Source organism: Leptidea sinapis, chromosome 10, assembly GCF_905404315.1.
Source record: "Leptidea sinapis chromosome 10, ilLepSina1.1, whole genome shotgun sequence".
Classification (NCBI taxonomy): domain Eukaryota; kingdom Metazoa; phylum Arthropoda; class Insecta; order Lepidoptera; family Pieridae; genus Leptidea; species Leptidea sinapis.
In genome coordinates, this window is record NC_066274.1 from 598425 (window position 1) to 620106 (window position 21682).

At 36.1% G+C, this 21682-nt stretch overlaps 2 protein-coding genes across 2 annotated transcripts; one reads left to right on the forward strand and one right to left on the reverse strand.

The window, feature by feature from the left end:
* The first annotated feature begins 282 nt into the window (after positions 1-282).
* LOC126966504 (cytochrome P450 306a1) lies at positions 283-14943 on the forward strand. Its single transcript, XM_050810608.1, has 8 exons — positions 283-444; positions 3426-3755; positions 3831-3976; positions 6745-6944; positions 8889-9339; positions 9815-9961; positions 13737-13911; positions 14655-14943. Exons 2-8 carry the CDS (start codon positions 3437-3439, stop codon positions 14834-14836), a joined length of 1620 nt encoding a protein of 539 aa, XP_050666565.1. The 5' UTR covers positions 283-444; positions 3426-3436; the 3' UTR covers positions 14837-14943.
* A 40-nt stretch (positions 14944-14983) lies between these two features.
* Positions 14984-19286, reverse strand: LOC126966503 (cytochrome P450 18a1). Its single transcript, XM_050810607.1, has 6 exons — positions 18047-19286; positions 17603-17724; positions 17052-17276; positions 16764-16968; positions 16277-16541; positions 14984-16190 (listed from the first exon to the last, which is right to left on the reverse strand). The coding sequence occupies exons 1-6, from the start codon at positions 18429-18431 to the stop codon at positions 15770-15772; spliced, it is 1623 nt and encodes a 540-aa protein (XP_050666564.1). The 5' UTR covers positions 18432-19286; the 3' UTR covers positions 14984-15769.
* Between the last annotated feature and the right edge of the window lie 2396 nt (positions 19287-21682).

Below are 21682 nucleotides of genomic sequence, written 5' to 3' on the forward strand. Positions count from 1 at the left end.
TCTGACGGATGCGTACTTTACTATTAAATACATCACAGAGCCTGGTAAATTACACAACAATGAATAGCAAACACAATTGGGAATCTCGATAAAACATTTAGCTTAGGTATAATATTAAAATACTCCTATGCGCAGATAATACATATTCGAATTCCCGTGGAACATTCGAGGCCAAAGGACTTTTGAATTTCATGTTATCGAATATTTTACCATTAATTCCGATAGAATATATAAACATTTCGTTTTTGAATGGCGGAGCAGGCAGCATCGAATAAGATAGTAGCTATATCATTCAGTTAACAACCGTCAGGCCACGTGATAACTTCTCCGCGTTCCGCGTCTTATAAGTACTTCAAAGCGTTATACTATAAAGTCTATCTATATCGCAGTTCACATCTGTGACATCATAATTACGCATCATTTACACGAACGACAGCAAATAAGGTGAGTATCTGCCTGTTTTTTACTTTATAGCGTGTTATTTGGTCGACTATTTATTTTAATTATGTAAAGGTTTGTATTTATTTACGTCATACTTTATACTCTCTGTTTTTTAATGTTGGCCCTACCGATCACTTAATCGTGGGTGTGGCCAACTGTGCAACAATTTATATCATAGACTAAGTATATCTATACAATCTTTTATCTTATACCTTTATTGTATCACAACTATAGGACATAAGTACATGATAATTTTTATATTATGTCGCTGTATTCAGACAGTGACCTTGAAAGTAAATTTTATTACTTTATCACAAGACGTGTAGTGTGAGCGTGGAGATAACGATATTGTGTTTTCTCACAGCAAAGTTATTTGAGCATAGTAACCTACCGCTTTACTTACGCGTACTTATTTTACAAGAATATTATCATTGTAATAATATGTTTTGATAAGGAGAAATTGAACAATAATATTATGCGTATAAGTTAATTAGGTAATCAATACATACTTATGTACATCTATATTCGACGTCATCTACGGCGACAATTCTTTTATGGTTACAGGTTAAAAAAATATTTATTTAATGATGGGTGTTGTTTAGGAACACGCTCACACGCAAGTGAGCGAAGAGGTTTAAATGTACCTACCGTCACTTGTCCATCCATATTGTATTTCTTTTTGAAGATCGGTATATCTTAGCATACCAGAACAAAAAGTATATAAAAAAGCTTGCGTGTACTTATGTAGGTATGAACGCAATGGATACTTTTTTGGCGCAATAAAACAAAAATCCTCATTAAAATATATATTCCTCATGCTATTTTACGTTTGTACAACACAAAAAGAAGGTAGGAAGGTACAAAACGTAGGTAAAGGTATTCAAGCAGTGAAAATATTATTATACCGCATAATTTAGATTAATAACGTGTACGTAGGTCACACTAAAAGTTTTACGTTACTTAAAAAACAACATGTTATAACACAAATATTATGTTTATTGCTTTTCAAAATACTCTCCTTGACATTTTAAACATTTTTTCATGCGATCGAACCATTTTTTAAAACAGGAGGACCATAGATCTGAAGGCATGTTTTCTACGTGCTAATTGAACGCTATCACTGCCTCTTCGGAATTGGTAAAAGTGAAACCTCTCATCAAATCCAAAATACAGAAATCACAGGGTGCTAGGTCGGGGCTATTGTGTAGGATGGATGACGAGTTGTACTTTTTCGGAAGCTATAAATGACTCAGTTTTGTTGGCCGTGTAAGAAAAAGTGTTGTCATGATGTAGGAGAACGCGGCTTTTTACCTTTTTTTGACACCCTGGGTAAACAAATGGTAGAATACCACTCGGCATTAACACTCTTTTGATCTACAAGTGGAATTGTGCAGATGGGACCCGTAGTTGAGAAAAAAAATGCTATCATTTTTTTACCAACGTTTCTCGCCTGCCTCACTTTTGTTGGCCTGTTCTCATTTTCAAACACCCATTCACAAGATTGCTGTTTTTTTTCGGGTTTAAAATAATAAATCCCGCTTCTGCTCCGTTGTCAGTTCATGAGGGATCCAACGACAATAAAGTTTCCAAACTTTCAATTCTTCATTGTAAAATTTTATGAATTCCATTTTCGTTGCGTACGTAAAACTTTGATGTTTGATAAAAAACTATTGACAAAATATGATTTCCCGCCAATTGTTTTTTTTATTACTAAGAACGAAAGAAAGCAACGTTTCAAAAAATATAACATTTGAAATTCAAATAGTTCCGATTAGCTAGAAGTGCAAAACTTTTAGTGTGCCCCATGTAATTAAATATCATTAAATAATTTTTATAGAATTATAGAGAAATATTTTTTTTAATTTTAATACTTGTATATAAATTGAAATTATATATTGAATTTAATTAATTCTCGTTTATTGGTTGTGGTTCAGTAGACATAGGAGTTACAAGAGGCTTGGTATCTGAAGTATAATACAAATTATTGTAGACCATTAGGTATAGCTGACCAGCTAATGTCAGGGTATAGAATTTGCGTGACGTGGCATCACTCTGATAACTTTTGCCTATCGTGCAAAAAAAACTATAACTTCAAAAATCCAAACGCATTGTAATAAAATGAAAAAAACTAAATTCAAATAAAATGGTAAAACTTAAAACGTAGAATGTTAAAATCTATTTATAAACCTATTTTATATTTCACTTAAACATAATATTTTTTTAATTCACTCCATTAACACACTTTGACATTAATTGTCATTACTAGAGGTGCGTTCAAAACCAACGTTCGTTTTACTTATATTTTAGGGTAGGGTACTTAACTATCCATATCCTGAGGTTATGAACGCGCCTGAAGAAACGCTTTGTTACTGTTTGAATAATTGACATCTTAGGGACCCTTTATCCGATACTTTACTAGTATACAAATAAAGTTTTAGAAAAAATAACGACCACGGTAGATAATAGTTTGTATTAGATTGTTAATTCTTACTTTAATTTTTGTAATTTCACACTTACCACATTATAATTATTTGCATTGTATAGTTTCTAGAATTACGATTAACTACTAAGTTACTTATATTTTTTCTTATTTAAGATGTTGAATGTAACCTAATTAGAATAACTAACCTACAATTAATATGGAAGTGCAAATCAATTGTTAATGTGGTGTTATTGTTGGTACATCTAAAAGAAATAAATATATAAATTAGAGATATAAAAATTAATTAATTTAAAAAAATACAGTTAAACTGTATGATAGATATATTATGTATATTATAAGCCTTTTTTAAATAATTACCAAAATATATTCTTCATTTAGTCCGTCTCTTGTAGTTGAAATACGTCAAAATATGTTTCCAAAATACATTTTTACGTCCAAAACCTTAAACTAATAGTGACGCACATTTTCTTGTTTTTTTATGGATGTGGTTTAGTTTATTATGGTCTTTTTTTATGTACTCCTGTGTCTTTGTATATTTCAGTTGCTGCAGACATGGATTATATATTTCTTTTCCTAGTTACATTTGTCTTAGGATTCTGGATATTTAAAAAAATGAAAGATTGGAAAGATTTACCACCAGGACCTTGGGGACTCCCGATTATTGGGTATTTACCGTTTATCGACAAAGTTCATCCGCACCTTACTTTGACAAACTTGACACGAGAATATGGACCTGTTTATGCTATTTCTATGGGCAGTGTTTATACTGTTGTTCTTTCGGATCAGAAGTTAGTTCGAGAGGCTTTTTCAAAAGACAACTTCTCAGGACGAGCTCCGTTATATCTGACGCATGGAATCATGCACGGAAATGGTAATTTAAAATATGGAAATATATATTTCTTTTTATAATTTCCATGAGATGTATTAACAATTTTATATGTTTTAGGTATAATTTGCGCTGAGGGTAGTCTGTGGAAGGATCAACGCAAACTCATTACAATGTGGCTAAAAAGTTTCGGAATGAGCAAACACAGCGTGTCCCGCGATAAATTAGAAAAACGCATCGCATCGGGTGTTAATGAATTAGTTCAAGTATAACCCATAAATTATTTTCTAATTGTAGTTTAATTTTTAAGATTTAAATATGACGGCTAAGGTCGTGAAGATATGGAAATAGTATTATCTTACAACTATCAAATATCATTTTAGAATATTCCATTTCTGCTATGAAATCTGGGAATATCAAGTTTGCATTAATGCGTTATAGATATGGTGCTAGCAGCAAAGACGATGCTTAATCTGGACAGAGTTTTGGACCATAAATTTGGATAACGTACCTGAATCTTAGAATTACTGAATGAAATTCGTTGAAGGTCATTCAGGTTTACACGTCGACTTCGACACACTCGGGCGAGTAGGTGGAGGACATGTATGAGGACATCTCGTTCAACGTTGTCATGGAGACTTCAACGCGACACTAGGCAAACGTTGTGAAGATGAGTTGAGAGTGGGGCAATTTGGTTATGGAAATCTGAACGCCCGAGTCTAGGATCTTTATGATGAACTCCATTTTCATGAAGTCGGACCGACGCAAATGCACTTGGATGAGTCCTTATGGTGCCACAAAAAATGAGATTGATTTTATTATGTCGACCAAAAGACAGATATTCAATAAAGTCTCTGTGATCAACTCAGTGAAAACTAAGAGGAATCACCGCATAGTAAGAGGCACATTGAATATCAATCCAGAACTGGAGCGGTCTCCACTAGTGAAGTCTACGCTCTGACCTGACCAATCTAGATCCAAAACCCGGAATACTTTCAACTCGAATTGTAAAACCGCTTCGAATGTGTCCGTGACTGAATACGTGAACGAGTATAGTAGCCAGTTCGTGGAAGCTGTTCAAACGAATGGGTGTAAGTTCTTCAAGGCCAGCCATTCAAAAAGAGTAGGAATGATCTCAGATTTTACCCTCAAATTGATGGTACATCCAGACGTCTAATGGCCCTTTAGTCCCCCTACGATGCTTCCCAGTAGGTAGGCAGCTGATTTGGCCGATCTCCAAGTGATTGACTCGCGATATATAGTTAACAGTGTGTCGACACGTTGCACGATGCTCATCAATTGGACAAAGAAAACTGAAGAAGCTGAAGATCGGTGACGGCGGGTTTTTCGAGGGAAGTAGAGATGTTCTACCGAGAGCTAATATACGATCCCATGGGCAACTGTTAACAACAGGACTGGCTGAGCCAAGAGCCAAACTAACCCGAAACTACACCTAAGATATCCCAGACACTTAAAACAACAAGGCAAGGTGATACGAGGCGCATTTATCACGGGGAGTGTTCCGAAGAGCTATTTAACCTGATTCCTGCCGCCGAATTCCACCTTCGCACGACACGCCACAAGTTAGGATATCATCCTCACCATCTGGATGTGTGGCGGTCCTCCACAGTGCGGATTTCAAGGAGCTTTCTTCCACGTACTACAAAGCTGTGGAATGAGCTTCCTTGTGCGGTGTTTCAGGGACGATACGACATGGGTACCTTCAAAAAAAGCGCGTACACCTTCCTTAAAGGCCGGCAACGCTCCTGATTCCTCTGGTGTTGCAAGAGATCGTGGGCGGCGGTGATCACTTAACAACAGGTGACCCGTACGCTCGTTTGTCCTCCTATTTCATAAAAAAAAAGGTGATGATGGAATCACAGCTGATCTTCTGAGAGCTGGTGGCACTTCTGTACTGATGATCCTACAGCAGCTATTTGATTCCATCATCCTTTAGGGCAAAACGTTTTAAGCATGGCACAGAATTATACTGGTGCTGTTCTTCAAAAGGAGGATAAAACGAAAAACAACTTTAGAGCTATATCACTATTGAGCCATGTATACTGGGTATCAACATCAACGGCAAATACATCACTCACCTACGATTCGCAAACGATATCGTAATCATGGCTGAGAACATGGGAGACTTAAGCCATATGCTCGGTGGCCTCAATACAGCTTCCCAAGGAGTAGGTCTCAAAATCGACCTGATGAGAACGCTCATGGTCACTCAGAGGGCAATAGAGAGGGCTACGACTTGGAATTTCCCTGCAAATCGATTCATTATTATGGAGATCCGAACATTATCAAAGAAAACCAAACTCACCATCATACCCTAATGTTTAGCGAAACTGAAGCAAGTGACAGTGGGCAGGACACGTAGCTCGACGGACAGATGGCCATTGCGGCAGTAAAGTCGTCGAATGGTGTTGGTCAGATTGGAAGACCCGGTCATAGGCCAAGATGGACCGATGATGTAGTAAAGATCGCTGGTCCGATCGAGTTATGAGGGCAGCACAGGACCGATCGTCGTCTTCGGGGGAAGCCTTTCTCCAGCAGTGGACGCATTCCGGCTGATATGATGATGATCATTTTAATAATTCCGATACAGTTATATATTTGATTGCAAGTTTCAGCTAAAATTCTATGGACAGTGAATCCTTGATGTCATTATCATTATGTGTGAAGCGAACAATCAAGTAATTACGCTTGACCAGTGGCGAGAAATAGCGATAATGAGTGAACATTATCGTAAATTTGCATATTATATTCGTACCTTTTTAAAAATAAATATCCAACAGTGTAAAAAATGCAACTAACACGCAAGGTCGATTCATTGTGTTTTTTTTTGCTTCTCAAAACCGTCATTAATTTTCTTGAAAGTGACCTTTGGTGGCACTAACAAATGCTTCAAAGTAGCATAAAAACGACTTTGTTTTATTTTTTGTTGCTTCAACTGCTGTTGGACCGAGTATATTTTTGCATTTATTATACGAAGTTGAATTTGATTTACAAATGGATATTTGAATTTTAGAACGTTGAAGATGCATCTGGATCGCCGATCGATTTGTCTAAATGGATTATGGACTCGCTGGGGAACGTGGTGAACGATATTATCTTTGGATATAAGTTTCCTCCTGATAGCAAGACATGGCTCTGGCTTAGAGAGATCCAAGAGGAAGGCTGTAATGAAATGGGTGTGGCAGGAGCTGTTAATTTTCTTCCATTCCTGCGGTTAGTTGTCTTGTTGAAAAAGTTGTTGAACCGTACATAAATTCTAAAAGAAATTTCACATTTAAATTAACATTAAATAAAACAAGCAGCTGCCCTCGAACTCCTTCTCAACTACAATTTCAATAATTCTAGTTTACTGACGGAAGCTTAATACGTCTTTAAAAACCGAACTAGCTAGCAGCCAGCTACAATCCCGCCTTTTCTAAGATTAGTCGGAATATACAAAGAGTAAGGTCAGATTTATTTAAAATCGCTTTTCTACATTCCTTATACAGTCATGCATTCATTATATACTTTACTAGAAGCTGTTTTTTTTATATAAACAAAGAATAGAAGTATAGATTTATGCAGAAAACAGCTAAGAAAGATAAATACTTAACATAGATTTTTAAAATATATCTAAGCATTTGGCAGTACCAAGCTTTAGGCTGCATTTAGTGCTCAACCGATGGTCAGCACTGACGTCGGTGGAGCACTTAATGCTTACCACTAAACCTTTAAAAATTTGGTTCTATAAACATGATATCTTTTCCGTCTTTTATTTCATATGTAGTACCCATATAAAGAGGTCAGCGGTAGCTCTACGCGCGTAGCAATTCATCAGCGCTGGATTCAGTCCAGCGCGTTCATAATATTATGTTTTCATAGTTATAGCTACGCTCGACCGACGGTGAGCGCTGATGTCGGTCGAGCGTAGCGCGTACCGTACGCGCTGACCATGTTACGTTTAGTGCTCAACTAACAGTAAACTTGATTTCGCGTGTACAATTTCGAGGAAAAAGTTATTCATTTTTAACCTCTCTAATAAAATGTGCGTACAAGTTATACAAGCGGTTACGGAATTAAAGTCGGAGAAGATCTCAATTATTATAGAGCGCAATTATTATAGTGGTGAAAACTTGAATATTAACGTTGTGCATTTTTGAATATTTTGGAATGGTTAGAGAATCATTTCGCACGAATTGCCTTATTTATCAGAATAAAAGTATTTGCATTTATATTATGGTTAAATACAACATTCATTTATTGCGCTATCGTACACAAAAAAGACCATCTATATTACACAATTCAACTTATAAATTATATTTTTATATTAAATATAGTTTATAATTTTCACAAATGACTCAAGTCCCTCCATCTTACGAATTTTCGATCAGGTCACGTGTCCTGACGCGAGTTGACCATTTTATATCAATCCAAGAAAAATACTCAACGCCGCTAAAGATGATTTCACTTCAGAAATTAACAATGATAACCAATAAAATGAAAATCTATTCTTGTATATTTTAATTGTATAATACGATGTGAGTCTACCAAACTAAATTATAACTTCAAATATTGCGTCGGTAATAAAATGTTGCGCAAAGGTCTACTTTTTTATTCATCTATCGAGACAATAAATTTTAATCGTATTTCATCTCTTGTATTAGTTTCAATTAGAAAGTGAAGGATAAAGGGATTTTTCGTATGGCTCTTAATCTAAAAATAAGCACTGCTAACACTTTTATAACCACTACACATAATTTCAGTCACAGCTGCGCATTAGTTAGGTGACGTCGTCTGTTTTGAATTGGCATTAGAATACTGATGTGTATTACAATTACATAAGCAACCAACACACGTATTTTGTGTGTCTGTTTTTCATAGAAGTCTATCCGAAAAGTAATATGAATGGGACTAGAATCTTCACAAATACTTAATAACTGTAAACTGACGGCTAGCTTTTCATTTTAATATTTGTATTTTGTATTGAAGTTGGGCTTTAGTTCAAATTTTGTTCCATTTTTGTAATATTAAGGACTAAATTATTGAGCATGAAGTATATAACTAACTTTTAGTTGCTCCAATGCGTAAAGGTATAGATTAAACGTTACAGCATCTTTAATTTCATATTATGCTATTCTAAAATTGAAAGATATTGTTAATTGTGTTTGATCATTTTAGATTTATCTCCCCATCTATTCAAAAAACAATGCAAGTATTACTGCGTGGCCAAGTACAAACACATAGACTTTATGCCAGTATCATTGCAAGGCGAAGGAAAATGCTTGGTATTGAGTCGCCAGCAGGGGCTGTCTTTGAAAAACATCGCGGCCTCCTAGATGAGCATCCAGAGGGCTTCATTAAATGTGTCAAATATAGCAAATACGCAACAAACACAGAAGAGCATTACTTCGATCCTAACACACTTATACCTTTTGAAGATGAATGTATACTTGACAACTTTGTCAAAGAGCAGAAACGAAGGTATGATAATAATGAAGAGGCAGCCAAATACATGACGGATGAACAACTACTGTTTGTTCTAACTGATATGTTCGGAGCTGGAATAGACACAACGGCTGTAACTCTTTCATGGTATTTCATTTACATCGCTTTGTATCCTGAAGAGCAGGTAAATAATATAATTAAAATAAACTTTATCTTTTTCGATGAGAAAAAGTGGTGAGATGAAGAAGACGTTTACGATGCTAAGTGATAGTATGCCTAATAGAGTGCGACAGTGAAAAAATCCATATTTTTTTGCGTCATCGCAATTGTCCTCGTTACTATAAGACATAAGATGTTCAGTCTCATTAACCTAATAATTTCACAACCTCCAGCCCTTCAATCCGAAACACTATAATGGTTGCATCTTTCTGGTTGACGGCAGGAAAAAGGGTAGCCGTGGTTCCTAGCTGACACACTGTGCAAATAAATCACTGTAAACATGCTTATCAATTGCAGTGTGGTACGTCAAAGTCACATTCACGCAATTCTGATTTTAAACTCCGTGCGTTACTATGTAAGCAAAGATAATGATTACGGCAAAAAATCATCACATTTATGTACTCTATGTTTTTTTAAATTGCTTAAAATTTTATTAACAGGACCGGGTCCGAAAAGAAATCCTTTCTGTGTATCCTGAAGAATGTGAGGTAGACAGCACAAAACTTCCATATTTAATGGCAACTATATGTGAAACTCAAAGGATTAGATCAATAGTCCCTGTTGGAATACCTCACGGCTGTATGCAAGTAAGTTAAATATTTAGTGACACCCTCTTAACTACTTAAGAAAAAATAATATAAGGTTATAATTAATATTTGCTTTACAATACTTATTTATATTCAATTGCACGTTGTAAAAATTATGAACTTGACAATTAATAATTTAATACAATTATACAAAAATTAATACAATTACCTATTCTTGCCATAAATACTGAAAAAAAATATAAAGAAAAAAAATCTATTGCAAATATCAATTATAACTTTTACAATGTGTTAGTTTAATACATAAATATAAAACAATTTAAATTATAAAAAGCTTATTTGAAGTGGTCTCCATTGGCTGCAATACAGTCGTTTAAACGTTGAGGCCAGTTATCAATAGAAGCACGCACTCTTTCCATAGGAAAATTCTTCTCTGCAAATCGTACGGATTGTTTTAGGGACTCGATTGAGTTTCGACCGTGCATTATGACCTAGTGCCTGGAAGGACCATTCTTGGTTATTGAAGATGCTGTTTTTAAAGGGCTTCACTACCTTCTCAAGAATGGTATATTGATACACTTGCCGATGTTTTATACCTTTCTCATAAAAGTATGGCTCAGTCACTCCTTCATAGATAATACCCCACCAAACCATCACTGAAGTTGGATAGTGCCCACGTTGAACTCTGTCGACTAATTGGGAAGCTTCCTAAGAGCTTTGAGCATACGCTCATTGTTTGTTAAGGCGAGGTTTTCCCAACACTTTAGGCAAAAAGCGCTCAAACATATGTCTATAGCGTTAGATATAGTACGTTCGAAGCGGGCATGGCTGAGACACTAGCCGAGCGATGCGGGTCAACGACCCCACCCCGGAAGGCCCGCGTAATATTTTATAAAAACTTATAGTTTCGCAAGAGTACGAAATGCTGTGATATATTTATGCATTTGGAAGTGAAACTTCTTAAGGCGCATGAGGGTAATTTTTTTACAAATGAAACGGAATAGAGCGTCACGGAAATTTGAGACGATTTTGTTCAAGAAGAGGAGGAGGTTTTTGTTCAAGAGAGAGAGCAATTGACACCGATTGAGGAAGAGTATTTCTTACTCTCGGGCTTCTCTACTAGCCTTGTATCGTGCAGGTTTAGCGTGCGGCCTCTAGTAAGTAGAACATCTTCCCTACTAGCCTTGTATCGTGCAGGTGTACAATATTTTGCGATATTAAAACGGAGTGCGGTGATAAGGAGAACCGCATCGCTGTGATTGCATTGCATAAAGGGCTATTGATAGGTACAATAAGACCTCCTCTGTTTGTGACATAAAAAGATCTGGCCTCCCACGTAGTATTCGTATTCGAAAAAGGTGGTCAAAGCTGTAAGGGAAAGAATTCGAAGAAATCCTGTCCGAAAGCAAAAGATTTTATCTAGGGAGATGAAGATATCACCTAGAACCATGTCGCGTATTTTAAAAGATCACTTAGGACTTGCAGCCTATAAGAGACGTACTGGTCATTTCTTAACTGATTATTTAAAAAAGAATAGGTTGGTAAAATCGTAACAACTACTGAAGCGGTACGCAAAACTTTTTTTTAAATTGAGCAAGATTTTAAGGCGCTATAGTCCTTTAAAATCTACTTAAAATACTTTTTTAAATACTAAGGTTCCAATTTTTTGACAGGTTTATCTTCATTTCTTTATCTAAATTATTGCAGTTTCGAAAACACGATAACGAAAAAATATCTCGATAGATTAAATTTTTGAAAAATAGGCTTTTATATTTGAATTGTTTTATATTATCATAAAACTATGATAGCTATAAACACAAAACTTATTTTATTCTATAGTTTATTAGTATTTATAAATATTCCTAGTGGGTTTTATCAATACGCTTTGTGAATTATTTGATATTATTTTTTTTCGTAATAAACCAAACGCGACGCCTTGGTTGCATGCTCGCTCATGCCAGCAGTACGCTCGTGACCACTGTAAAGGATGGTACTGCGTGCGTTTCTCTCGAGCTCACATTACGTAAGATTTTAACAAACGTACAAATCGAGAGTCATAGTAAAAAAATGATGATGATGCAACAGCGTATTTGTTAAAATATGTGCAGAGAACGAATTTGGGATCATTTTTGAAATCAAAGATGGCCGCCGCTCAAAATTAAGATTTCAACAATATGGGTATCGTGTCCGAGGTTCTCGAGGGTGCAAAGAATGAATTTGGTATCATTTTTCAAAAGCAAGATGGCTGCCGCGCAAAGTTTGATTTTAACAATATGGATATCGAATCCAAACTTCTCGAGGGTGCAGAGAACGAATTTGAGGTTGTTTTTGAAATCCATGACGGCTGCCGCACAAAATTATGATTTCAACAATATGGATATCAAATCCGAACTTCTCGAGGGCGCAGAGAACGAATTGGAGATTGTTTTTGAAATACAAGATGGCCGCCGCGTCAATCGTATTCGAGGAGGTATAATTTTGCACGGCGGCCATCTTGGATTTCAAAACTGATCCCAATTCCTTCTCTGCACCCGCGAGAACCTCGGATACGATACCCATAAAGTTGAAGTCATAATTTTGAGCGGCGGCCATCTTGGTTTTCGGAAAAGATCCCAAATTTATTCTCTGCATCCTCGAGAAGCACGGATTCGATATCCATATTGTTGAAATTATAATTTTGCGCGGCGACCATCTTGGATTTTAAAAATGATACCAATTACGTTCTTTGCATCCTCGAGAACCTCGGATTCGATATCCATATTGTTGAAATCAGAATTTTGCGCGGAGGCCATCTTGAATTTAAAAAACGTCTCAAATTTCCGTGACGCTCTATTCCGTTTTATTTGTAAAAAAATTACCCTCAATGCGTTTCACTTCCAAATGCATAAATATATCACAGCATTTCGTACTCTTGCGCAACTATAAGTTTTTATAAAATATTACGCGGGCCTTCCGGGGTGGGGTCGTTGACCCGCATCGCTCGGCTCGTGTCTCAGCCATGCCCGCTTCGAACGTACTATATCTAACGCTATAGATATACGTTCGAGCGCTTTTTGCCTAAAGTGTTGGGAAAACCTCGCTTGAACAAACAATGAGCGTATGCTCAAAGCTTCCCAATTAGTCGACAGAGTGCAACGTGGGCACTATCCGACTTCAGTGATGGTTTGGTGCGGTATCAAAGTACTATATTCTTGCCTCAATAGGACTACTCACAACGCAAGCGCTGGCAGCTATTTTGGTCAACGGATCAACCTAGCTATCCAACGTGGAAATGCTGCCAGTATTCTTGGTACGATTACGTAATGATAATTTTAATTTAATGTATTCATAGTATTGTAAATATAGTTAAAGGATTTATTTTGTTTGAATATTTTTTTTTAATTTTATTTGTACTTAACTGTATTAATTGTACTGGATTCATACCAGCTTCTCTGGACATTAGGACTCAAATGTCAAGCTCAGGTTAAAGCTTTGGATTATAATCTCCTCGGATGTGATATCGGTTCCCACATTTCCCATAAATGGGGTCCAAATTAAATTTGTACATTAATACCAGAAATGAGGAGTATTTCTATCGAAAAAATATTATTTTAATAAAATCGTAACTATCAATCCGGCAATATAGTAACGTAACGGCCGTATCTTTTTTTATCTTTTTTTTTCTTCAAGAGGGTCTTGACCGACAGAGGGGCCTTATAAGAGTTCCGCTTTTTCCTTTTGAAATTTGGAATCCTAAGAATATTATCTAGTACCTATACAATAACATTACGTAGGTACTTTGTAAGAATTGTATTTATTAGAATATACGTTTTTTCAGGACACATATTTGGGTAACTACCGCATACCAAAAGGTACTATGGTTGTGCCTCTACAATGGGCAATACACATGGACCCTAATGTTTGGGAGAATCCAAATGAATTTAAGCCAATTCGATTTATTGATGAACAAGGAAACTTAATAAAACCACAGGAGTTCATACCTTTTCAAACAGGTAAATACAATCTTTAGCATCGGTGTCGCAAAAGGAAGAATCACGGATGGCTCTTCGCGACGCACTCGTGGAGGTAGCGCTTTATGCTAGGCTAAGTGATGGAAATATTTGATTTACTGCTTTGGTGTCGAATAGCCGTTTCTCACTGCGGCATGTTGATTGTTGCAAATTGGAATGTTTATTTAATATAATATTAATGCCAGTGTATGAAGTATGTGGGTATAGATTGAGCATTCATTAGATATATCCATTAAAAAGGAACCTATAACTAGGGTTCGTACATCTTTTGACTTTTAACATCCTTATGAATAGAAGCTTTTACTAAATGACTTGCAAGCAATTTTAAATGCTGTTGAATAATCAATACTATTAGGCATTATTTTGCGGAAATTCATGCACTTGTTATCACGAGAGTAACTCTCTCATTCCGCGTTTGTTAAGTCAACAGCTCCTGAAGATTCCTCGTGTAAAGCTAAATACTTGTAGAAGTGATTCATTGAAACTTATAGGACTAAGACTTAGGATCATCTTGTTTAATATATTAAATAAAAAACAGTATGTTATATTATAAATCTTGTTATTAAAAGCTTATAGTTGAAGTCTTTTACCCTTTGGTAATATATGTGTTGTTCAGAATTATTTCTCTGTTCAGCTCAGTTTCTACTAAGACTTACAGTTAGCAATAATTTCATCAAGACAAAAATTGTAAGTTATAGATGTATAAAAAACAGTTTTATTTACAGGGAAGCGAATGTGCCCTGGCGATGAGCTATCAAGAATGATAACTGCTGGATTTGTGGTTCGTTTTCTACGTGCTTTTAAAGTTAGCTTGGCTTCCGAAAAACCAACAGATTTTGAAATGTTGGGGACCGTTGGTGTAACCTTGGCACCACCCCATGCTTTGTTCCGTTGTGAAACAATTTAAAAAAATTCTTAAAAATATCACTTCAGAACCTCATTTTTATTGTATCTCGATTGTTAAGTAGAATTCAGTTAGATGTATGTATTGAATCAATAAATATGAATTATTAACTAAGTAATTTTACTTACTAAGGAAAATGAAATACGGAAACATATTATGAATTTTATAATTTATATTTTCACTTAATCTACAAACACTTGAGACATAACTCAATTAAACAAAGCGAGGATAAATAATGGTAATTTACTTTAACTGGTGAGTCATAATATTTAAAAACTATGTCAGTAATAGCAACTATGTTGCACTTTGTACAAAAGACTATTGAAAAGTTTAATATGTAATTAAAGTTAATATTATAATTAAAGCGATAATATTTCCCGCTCTTAGACTAGTGTTGATTTGCTCCCACGGGGCATTACTACGTATATTACTCCTGATAGGTACAATATTTTTTACTAAAATGTATGAAATGAACACGAATAAAACTTAAGTCCTAAGTAACTCACACATAACACAACTAAGATGAGATCACACTCAACATACAACACTCAAGTGACGCTACTCGTACTAATAAATAATGATCTTCAGTTGATATACAATACATACAAAATTTGGTATAATGATCTAGAGCTTACAATGTCAATGAACTATGTATAATCGATCCAATTCTGTGTGATTTGAAACGATCTTAAAGATCAAAAACCTAATAATACTGTCGTAATAATAATTAAAATTATAATCTCAACGATGGGAATTTTTCGTACATCTAAACTAGCTTGGATTAATATATAATTGAACACTTTATGCACAGCCTCGACCATCGCTACGGCGATGTCGTCACTTAATAATAAACTTAAATATAATTGTCATCGATGCGCTCTAAAACGAGTGATCTTGAATACTGGTGGGTATGTGTCGGCGAAGACGACTGAACACTCAGCGAGCTCCAACGTGGCGTAGATGGGTATGGTCAGGCGGACAGACTACGGCAGGGGCTGGTCTACTTCGGGGTATGAATTTCACTTGAAATGGATGGGGAGCTATCGTTGCTCCCACGGTGCCCTCCAGCGATGGTAGAGCATCCCCGTCGTCCATTTGAAGATCGAATTGGTGCATCATGCTCGCGAAGAACATAAACATCTCCATCCGAGCAAGAATGTCACCAAGGCACATTCGCCTTCCGACCCCGAATGGCATAAAAAACTCTGGCCGCCTGATCTTTCCATTTTCGTCGATGAATCTGCTAGGGTTGAAGGTTTTGGGTTCATGCCAAAGTTTTGGGTCCATATGGACGCAATTGATCAAAGGCACTACTTGTGACCCAGCAGGAATACGATAGCCATTGAGATTAACATCCCTGAAAACAAACAAAAAGTAAGTATTCTGGTAATTTTAAAAATGTTTCAAACTTCGGAGCATAGAACATAATTATTGTAAACTTACTTAGTTGGTGAGTGCGCTGTTGCCAATGGGACGATGCTCGACATGCGCAGAGTCTCCAAGATAGTTGTCTCCGTGTAGGGCAGGCTCGGCATGTCTTCTATGGTTGGGAGACGCTCTCGCCCAACAACATTATCAATTTCTTCTTGAACACGTCTCTTGACATCAGGATTTCTCAACATGAACACAATCATCCAGAGCAGGGACGACTTAATCGTCTCCATACCGGCGGAGAATAAGTCGCCCAGGATCTGTTTTAATTGGAGTTCTGAAAATAAAACATAATTAAATTATATGCACTTTTTTTAATGTAAGAAGGAGGACAAACAAGCGTACGGGTCACCCGGTGTTAAGTACGCGCTTTTTTTGAAGGTACCTCGTCGTTTCGATTTGTCGTATCGTCCCCACTTAATATACATAATACTTAATTACATTAATGTGTTTTGTTTAAATATTTTTTATTAATATTAATATTATAAATATTACCAACCATGATCTCGTCCTTCAAACAACTCCCGATCCCGACCCTCAATCTTGGCTTTTTCAATTTCAATGAGGTACACATCTATGAGGTCGCGAGCGTTTTCGATGTCGAGCGTGCTTCTGTGTTCGTTGATAAGAGTCTGATAAAACGAAAACATCTCCTCCCTGTTCTTGGCTACCTTTTCCTGGACTTGTGCTTTTCCGGGTAGATACTGTTGAATATAATTTATTTAATTAATCATGTAATGATAATAGATATTATAAATTAATAAATAAATAAATAAATCATAATTACATTGTATAGAGGGACATATTCTCCATAGTGAATTTCGCCAAATAATCGCATGCCTTCTTCAATCAAATGGTTGAGCCTTTCGAAGCGGACATCACCTGTGCTAAACCGCAGCGACATGGTGATGCCACATATAACATTTGAAACACCCAATGCGAGAAGTGGATTAGCATCAATTGGAGCCCCATCAGCGAGAAAGATATTCGCCATGAATTCGTCAATTTCAGTCTAGAAAAAAAATTGCAAATATTACATAATTTCAACTACAATTAATGTAATGAATAAGATATTAAAACTTTCGTGAGACATTATTAATGTTATTTATTCAAAGCGGCTTTACCCACGACATATTATCGGTGTTGATACATATACTTGTATCGCACCATTCGGAGGTTCATCATCGGCGTGAGTTAGTAAGTTCGCGGTGTCATCCCGTCTCGCACTACTATCTAGTCTGTACATACACCAATGAATATTGAGTAAAGCCGATTTACTTAAATAATGCTATGAATTTTTAAATTTATATGCTAAAACTTTTATATTCAGAAACACACCTTAATTCTTCCTTCCATAATTTTCTTTCCATTGCCCATGTATGTCATGCCAAATTCACGAAGCTTTTCGTGCAAAAACCTGCGTTGGTTTTTCCAGAGGCGACCCTCGCTGTTTATAATTCCTGTAATAAGAGAGGTGGTAAAGATATATGTTTGTGGGCGGCGCTATTCAGTTGCAGGGGCCATAATTAACACATAACGCCCATATTCGATGTCCAATGTACTACTACAATTAACTATATTAAATTTACATTAAAACAGAAAATATCTATTGTATATTTTATAAACTGTAATCTGAGATTAAAACGATAATAGAATGTCGATTGTTTTTATAATTACTTTGTAAAAAAATCGGACTTCTAGATCCACTATCAATGTAACAAAAACGGAATAGATTTAATTTTAGTGACTATAATGTAACATATGTATTTGAATAGTACTTACCGAGACCATCTAAGGTATTCATGAGGGGTGTACTGGGACGGCCAGTAAACTCTTCTCGACGAAAGGCTTCTCTAATTATTTTATAGTCACTTAACACCACAGTTAGCTGGTTGCCAAGACGTGTAGAAAATAGAGCACCGTAGCTGCGAGCCAGCTCCAGGAAGGTCTCGTGTCGAACTCCAACGAATGGAAGATAGCCGACGACGGGAAGTCCCCAGGGTCCCGGCGGCAGCTTGCGGTATTCGCGCACTGAGTTCATGAGCCGCATCACCAGGTAAGCCACACAGACCGTCAGCATCAATGGCAGGGTCGTCCGCGAGGAGCAATACGTCACCACTTGCCACAACCCCCAAAGTAACTTCGAGTTAGAAAGTATAGTCATCATTGTGAACGATTTACGGTGATGTTTATGTTAAAAAGTGAATCGGAAACAACATGTGTTGTGCGCGTACGTCGAAGCTGAGTTCGCGGTGGTACGGTGTGAGCGCAGGTCGTACTCCGCGTGCGAACGTCGCATGCGCACTGGCACGGCGCGACAGTGGCCTTGTGAATAAATACGCGCGGGTGGCACACGCGCGGGCTCGACCCACCGGCTCCGACACTCCTCTCTCCCCTGCTTTTTTTTGACTGACGTGCTACGCCCGCGGTCGTAGCGCGTTACACTCTACACCGTAGAAAGCTTTTACTTGTAAAGAAAGTTGAATTTGCAAAATTTAGTCTCATTATTATTTACAAAAAAAATTAACACTCCTATTGTTCAGTCGTCATAAACCGCCGCATGCAACTTAATTTATGTAAGCGTAAATATAATCGAAGCCGTTTTGACACTTTTTTAATAATATTACAAGTTATGAGTACATCTGCTATTATTACGAACTTTCTGTTTCTAAATTATTATTTGATTTACCTCTCAGCATACATAAAGGCTGTGAAATTCTTTATATTATGCTTAAAAGGAGGTCCTTGCCACTAAGGAGAATTTGTAAAAACCTATAAAGTATTTTAATTTATTTATTTTAATTACTTACTCAGAGTTTGGCTAAGCGATCGATAAACTCTTACGTTTATTTATTTTAATTAAATGGCTAATTGCAAAAATTTGACGCTCAAATTTAGAATATAGTAATATTTCACTTATTTGTAATTTTGATAGTTGTAGCTATATTGTATGATTTTAAAAAGCTTTTGATACACTAGAGTCTGAGCCCTTCTTGAATGGATTGGATGACTGCAGTGTTGGGCAGCCGCTGAAGCACTGGATCCGATCCTACCTAACATCCTGTTCTTATTGTGTTAAGGTGGATGACACGTTCAGCGAGGAGACTAGGGTGGGGTACGGATCACAAGCATGCATGAAAATAGATTATGTGGAGTACCTCGGTACCGAATAGTACTGTCCTGTTCACATGTTTGCCGATGATGTATATACATTGCTTGCCAGCACCAACCTCACAGAAACGTGATGCTTACGAGTAGTACAGTTAGACATAGATAAAGTGGTTAAGTGGTCTCACAATCATGGTTCTGAATTTAAAAAAAGTTAAACTAATTATTGAAGATTTCAAGAAAACAAAACCATATCTGCTAAATAGTTTACCGGAGTTAATAGTTTAAAAACAATAGATTAAAAAAAACGAGATTATTTAAGAATTATTTATTAAGGCCGTAACAGTTGTTAAATTAGTTTTAGGATTTATTGTATTAAACTCGCTCCATCCTGCAGACAAACTGTGTTAACAGTTTTATAGGACATTCTATTAGTTTAAGAAGAAACTGTTTATTATTAATAAATAAAAAAAATCAATCATTAAATAAAATCAATATCTAGATCTATATATATAAATTCAAAAAAAGTTCGTTTAATTTAATCTCTCGTTTAAAGAGACAGAAATATATTCTGACTCATAGAACCTATTCAGCAAGGGGTGCGGGATACAAATAAAATAAATAAAAGTCTACCAGTTGAAGCGCATGCAGATAATACAAATAAGATTATCAAATTGCGTAAGCGACGCAAGGTGATGGCAGGTCGACGACTTAAGCCGGAGAGCCTTGGACAATGTTCTACAAGATTCGACCTCTGTCTGATATTTGAATACTGTTTCAATTTTAAATTTAAATAATTGTATTTCATTTGGTGATGAGCGGATGCCTGCCATCAACTCGCTCCAAATCAGCGCACTTAGATTTATATTTTTTTTGGCAATTGGAATATAAAAAATACGTAAAAGTTGAAAGTTACCCCCAATAACATGGCCTGTCTGCCAGGGGAAGTACTGTCAGAATCAGTACAAATCTGTCTTAGATAAGTCGGAACAAACAGAAAGATGGGGACAATGTGGGTGAATGGCGTTACCGGAAGCAAAATCTTGTTCAGATCGGGAAATGTGGACTAAACTTTTTCTACAGAAGTATATTTTTTATCATTCACAGCTACAGTTGGGGTTACTGGGTAAACGTTTTGGATTGAAGCGGATGCTAACTCCTAATCAATTTAAGTTGTTTTTATATTATTTGTGCTGGCATTATGTTAATGATTGTGCTTGTATTTAAGCGCCCTTTAGATCTGATGGATACAAGAATATTCGGTACCTAGTTAGTAGGGTTAGTGAAGTCAAGTTATAATATTAACGACTGATTAATCTTAGTTAAACTTGCTATTGTTATGTTGACAGATTTTTTAGTTTTGCTTCGTTAAGAATGTGTAGTTAATTCTTGTACCAAAATAGAAGACCCCCGGCCCATTGTTTCGATTCTAGGAAAGCCAACGAAGTAGACATAATACTAAATTCCTTTATATGGATAGGAATGAAAATAAATGCAATGGAATCTCAACAGATTTGACAAAAAATAAAGCATTCAGCATTTTTATGTCTGCTAGAAAAATATGTTTTAGTCTCAACAATGCTGTTTTTAATTAAAGATTAGAGACTATTTATCTAAATCGTGTGATGGGTCCTGTTATTGTGTCGGTGGAGCAAATAAATAAATAAATTTTATGTATTTACATTTAATATTGCTGTCTCTTATTGGCTAGTGATGTTATTGTTATTTCTAGCTAGTGCATTCAATTAGGCTTAACGTTAACGTCACTAAATATTTACGTCATTTAATGACGTAATATGTCGAGACGATCATTACATTCACCAAATAGTGAAACGCCCTGCTAAGTACAATGTATTGGCAAACTGTATTCTTGACTTACCCCAGTCTTAGACAATTCATACACTACGCCATCTCTATATTTTCAGCATCCCACGCACACTAAAACAAGGTGAAATACATATCGAGAGTGTAAGACATAGATTGCCACGCACACTAAAGTAATAAACCTGACCTGTTGTCATGCGTCGCCTAACAGCAAGATGCTCTATCCTAGACGTATTGCCTAAGGGCCCAGTAATTCCATTGGCTACGGCACTCTTGCCTACTACTCGGTAAAGTCCAGTTAGTAGGTGTTGGGCGATGTGTATGCTTTTACAACATGATTCCAGAAAATGTAAAAATAAATGTATTTCTAAATTCAAAAGAATTTTTAAAATACGTTTGTGTTGTAAACTATAACATAAATGACATTTTTAATGATACCACAGATTGAGAATTGAGCGGCCGCCCTCAGGATTAGTAATATTTTTT

Excerpts from the sequence above, each read along its gene's own strand:
- LOC126966504 (XM_050810608.1), top strand. The coding sequence starts at position 3,437 with ATGGATTATATATTTCTTTTCCTAGTTACATTTGTCTTAGGATTCTGG. Across the intron at positions 3,756-3,830 it reads TGGAATCATGCACGGAAATG|GTATAATTTGCGCTGAGGGT; the intron begins GTAATTTAAAAT and ends TATATGTTTTAG. Across the intron at positions 3,977-6,744 it reads GTGTTAATGAATTAGTTCAA|AACGTTGAAGATGCATCTGG; the intron begins GTATAACCCATA and ends TTTGAATTTTAG.
- LOC126966503 (XM_050810607.1), bottom strand. The coding sequence starts at position 18,431 with ATGATGACTATACTTTCTAACTCGAAGTTACTTTGGGGGTTGTGGCAA. Across the intron at positions 17,277-17,602 it reads TTATGGAAGGAAGAATTAAG|ACTGAAATTGACGAATTCAT; the intron begins GTGTGTTTCTGA and ends TTTTTTTTCTAG. Across the intron at positions 16,542-16,763 it reads GTTTGAAGGACGAGATCATG|AACTCCAATTAAAACAGATC; the intron begins GTTGGTAATATT and ends TTTTATTTTCAG.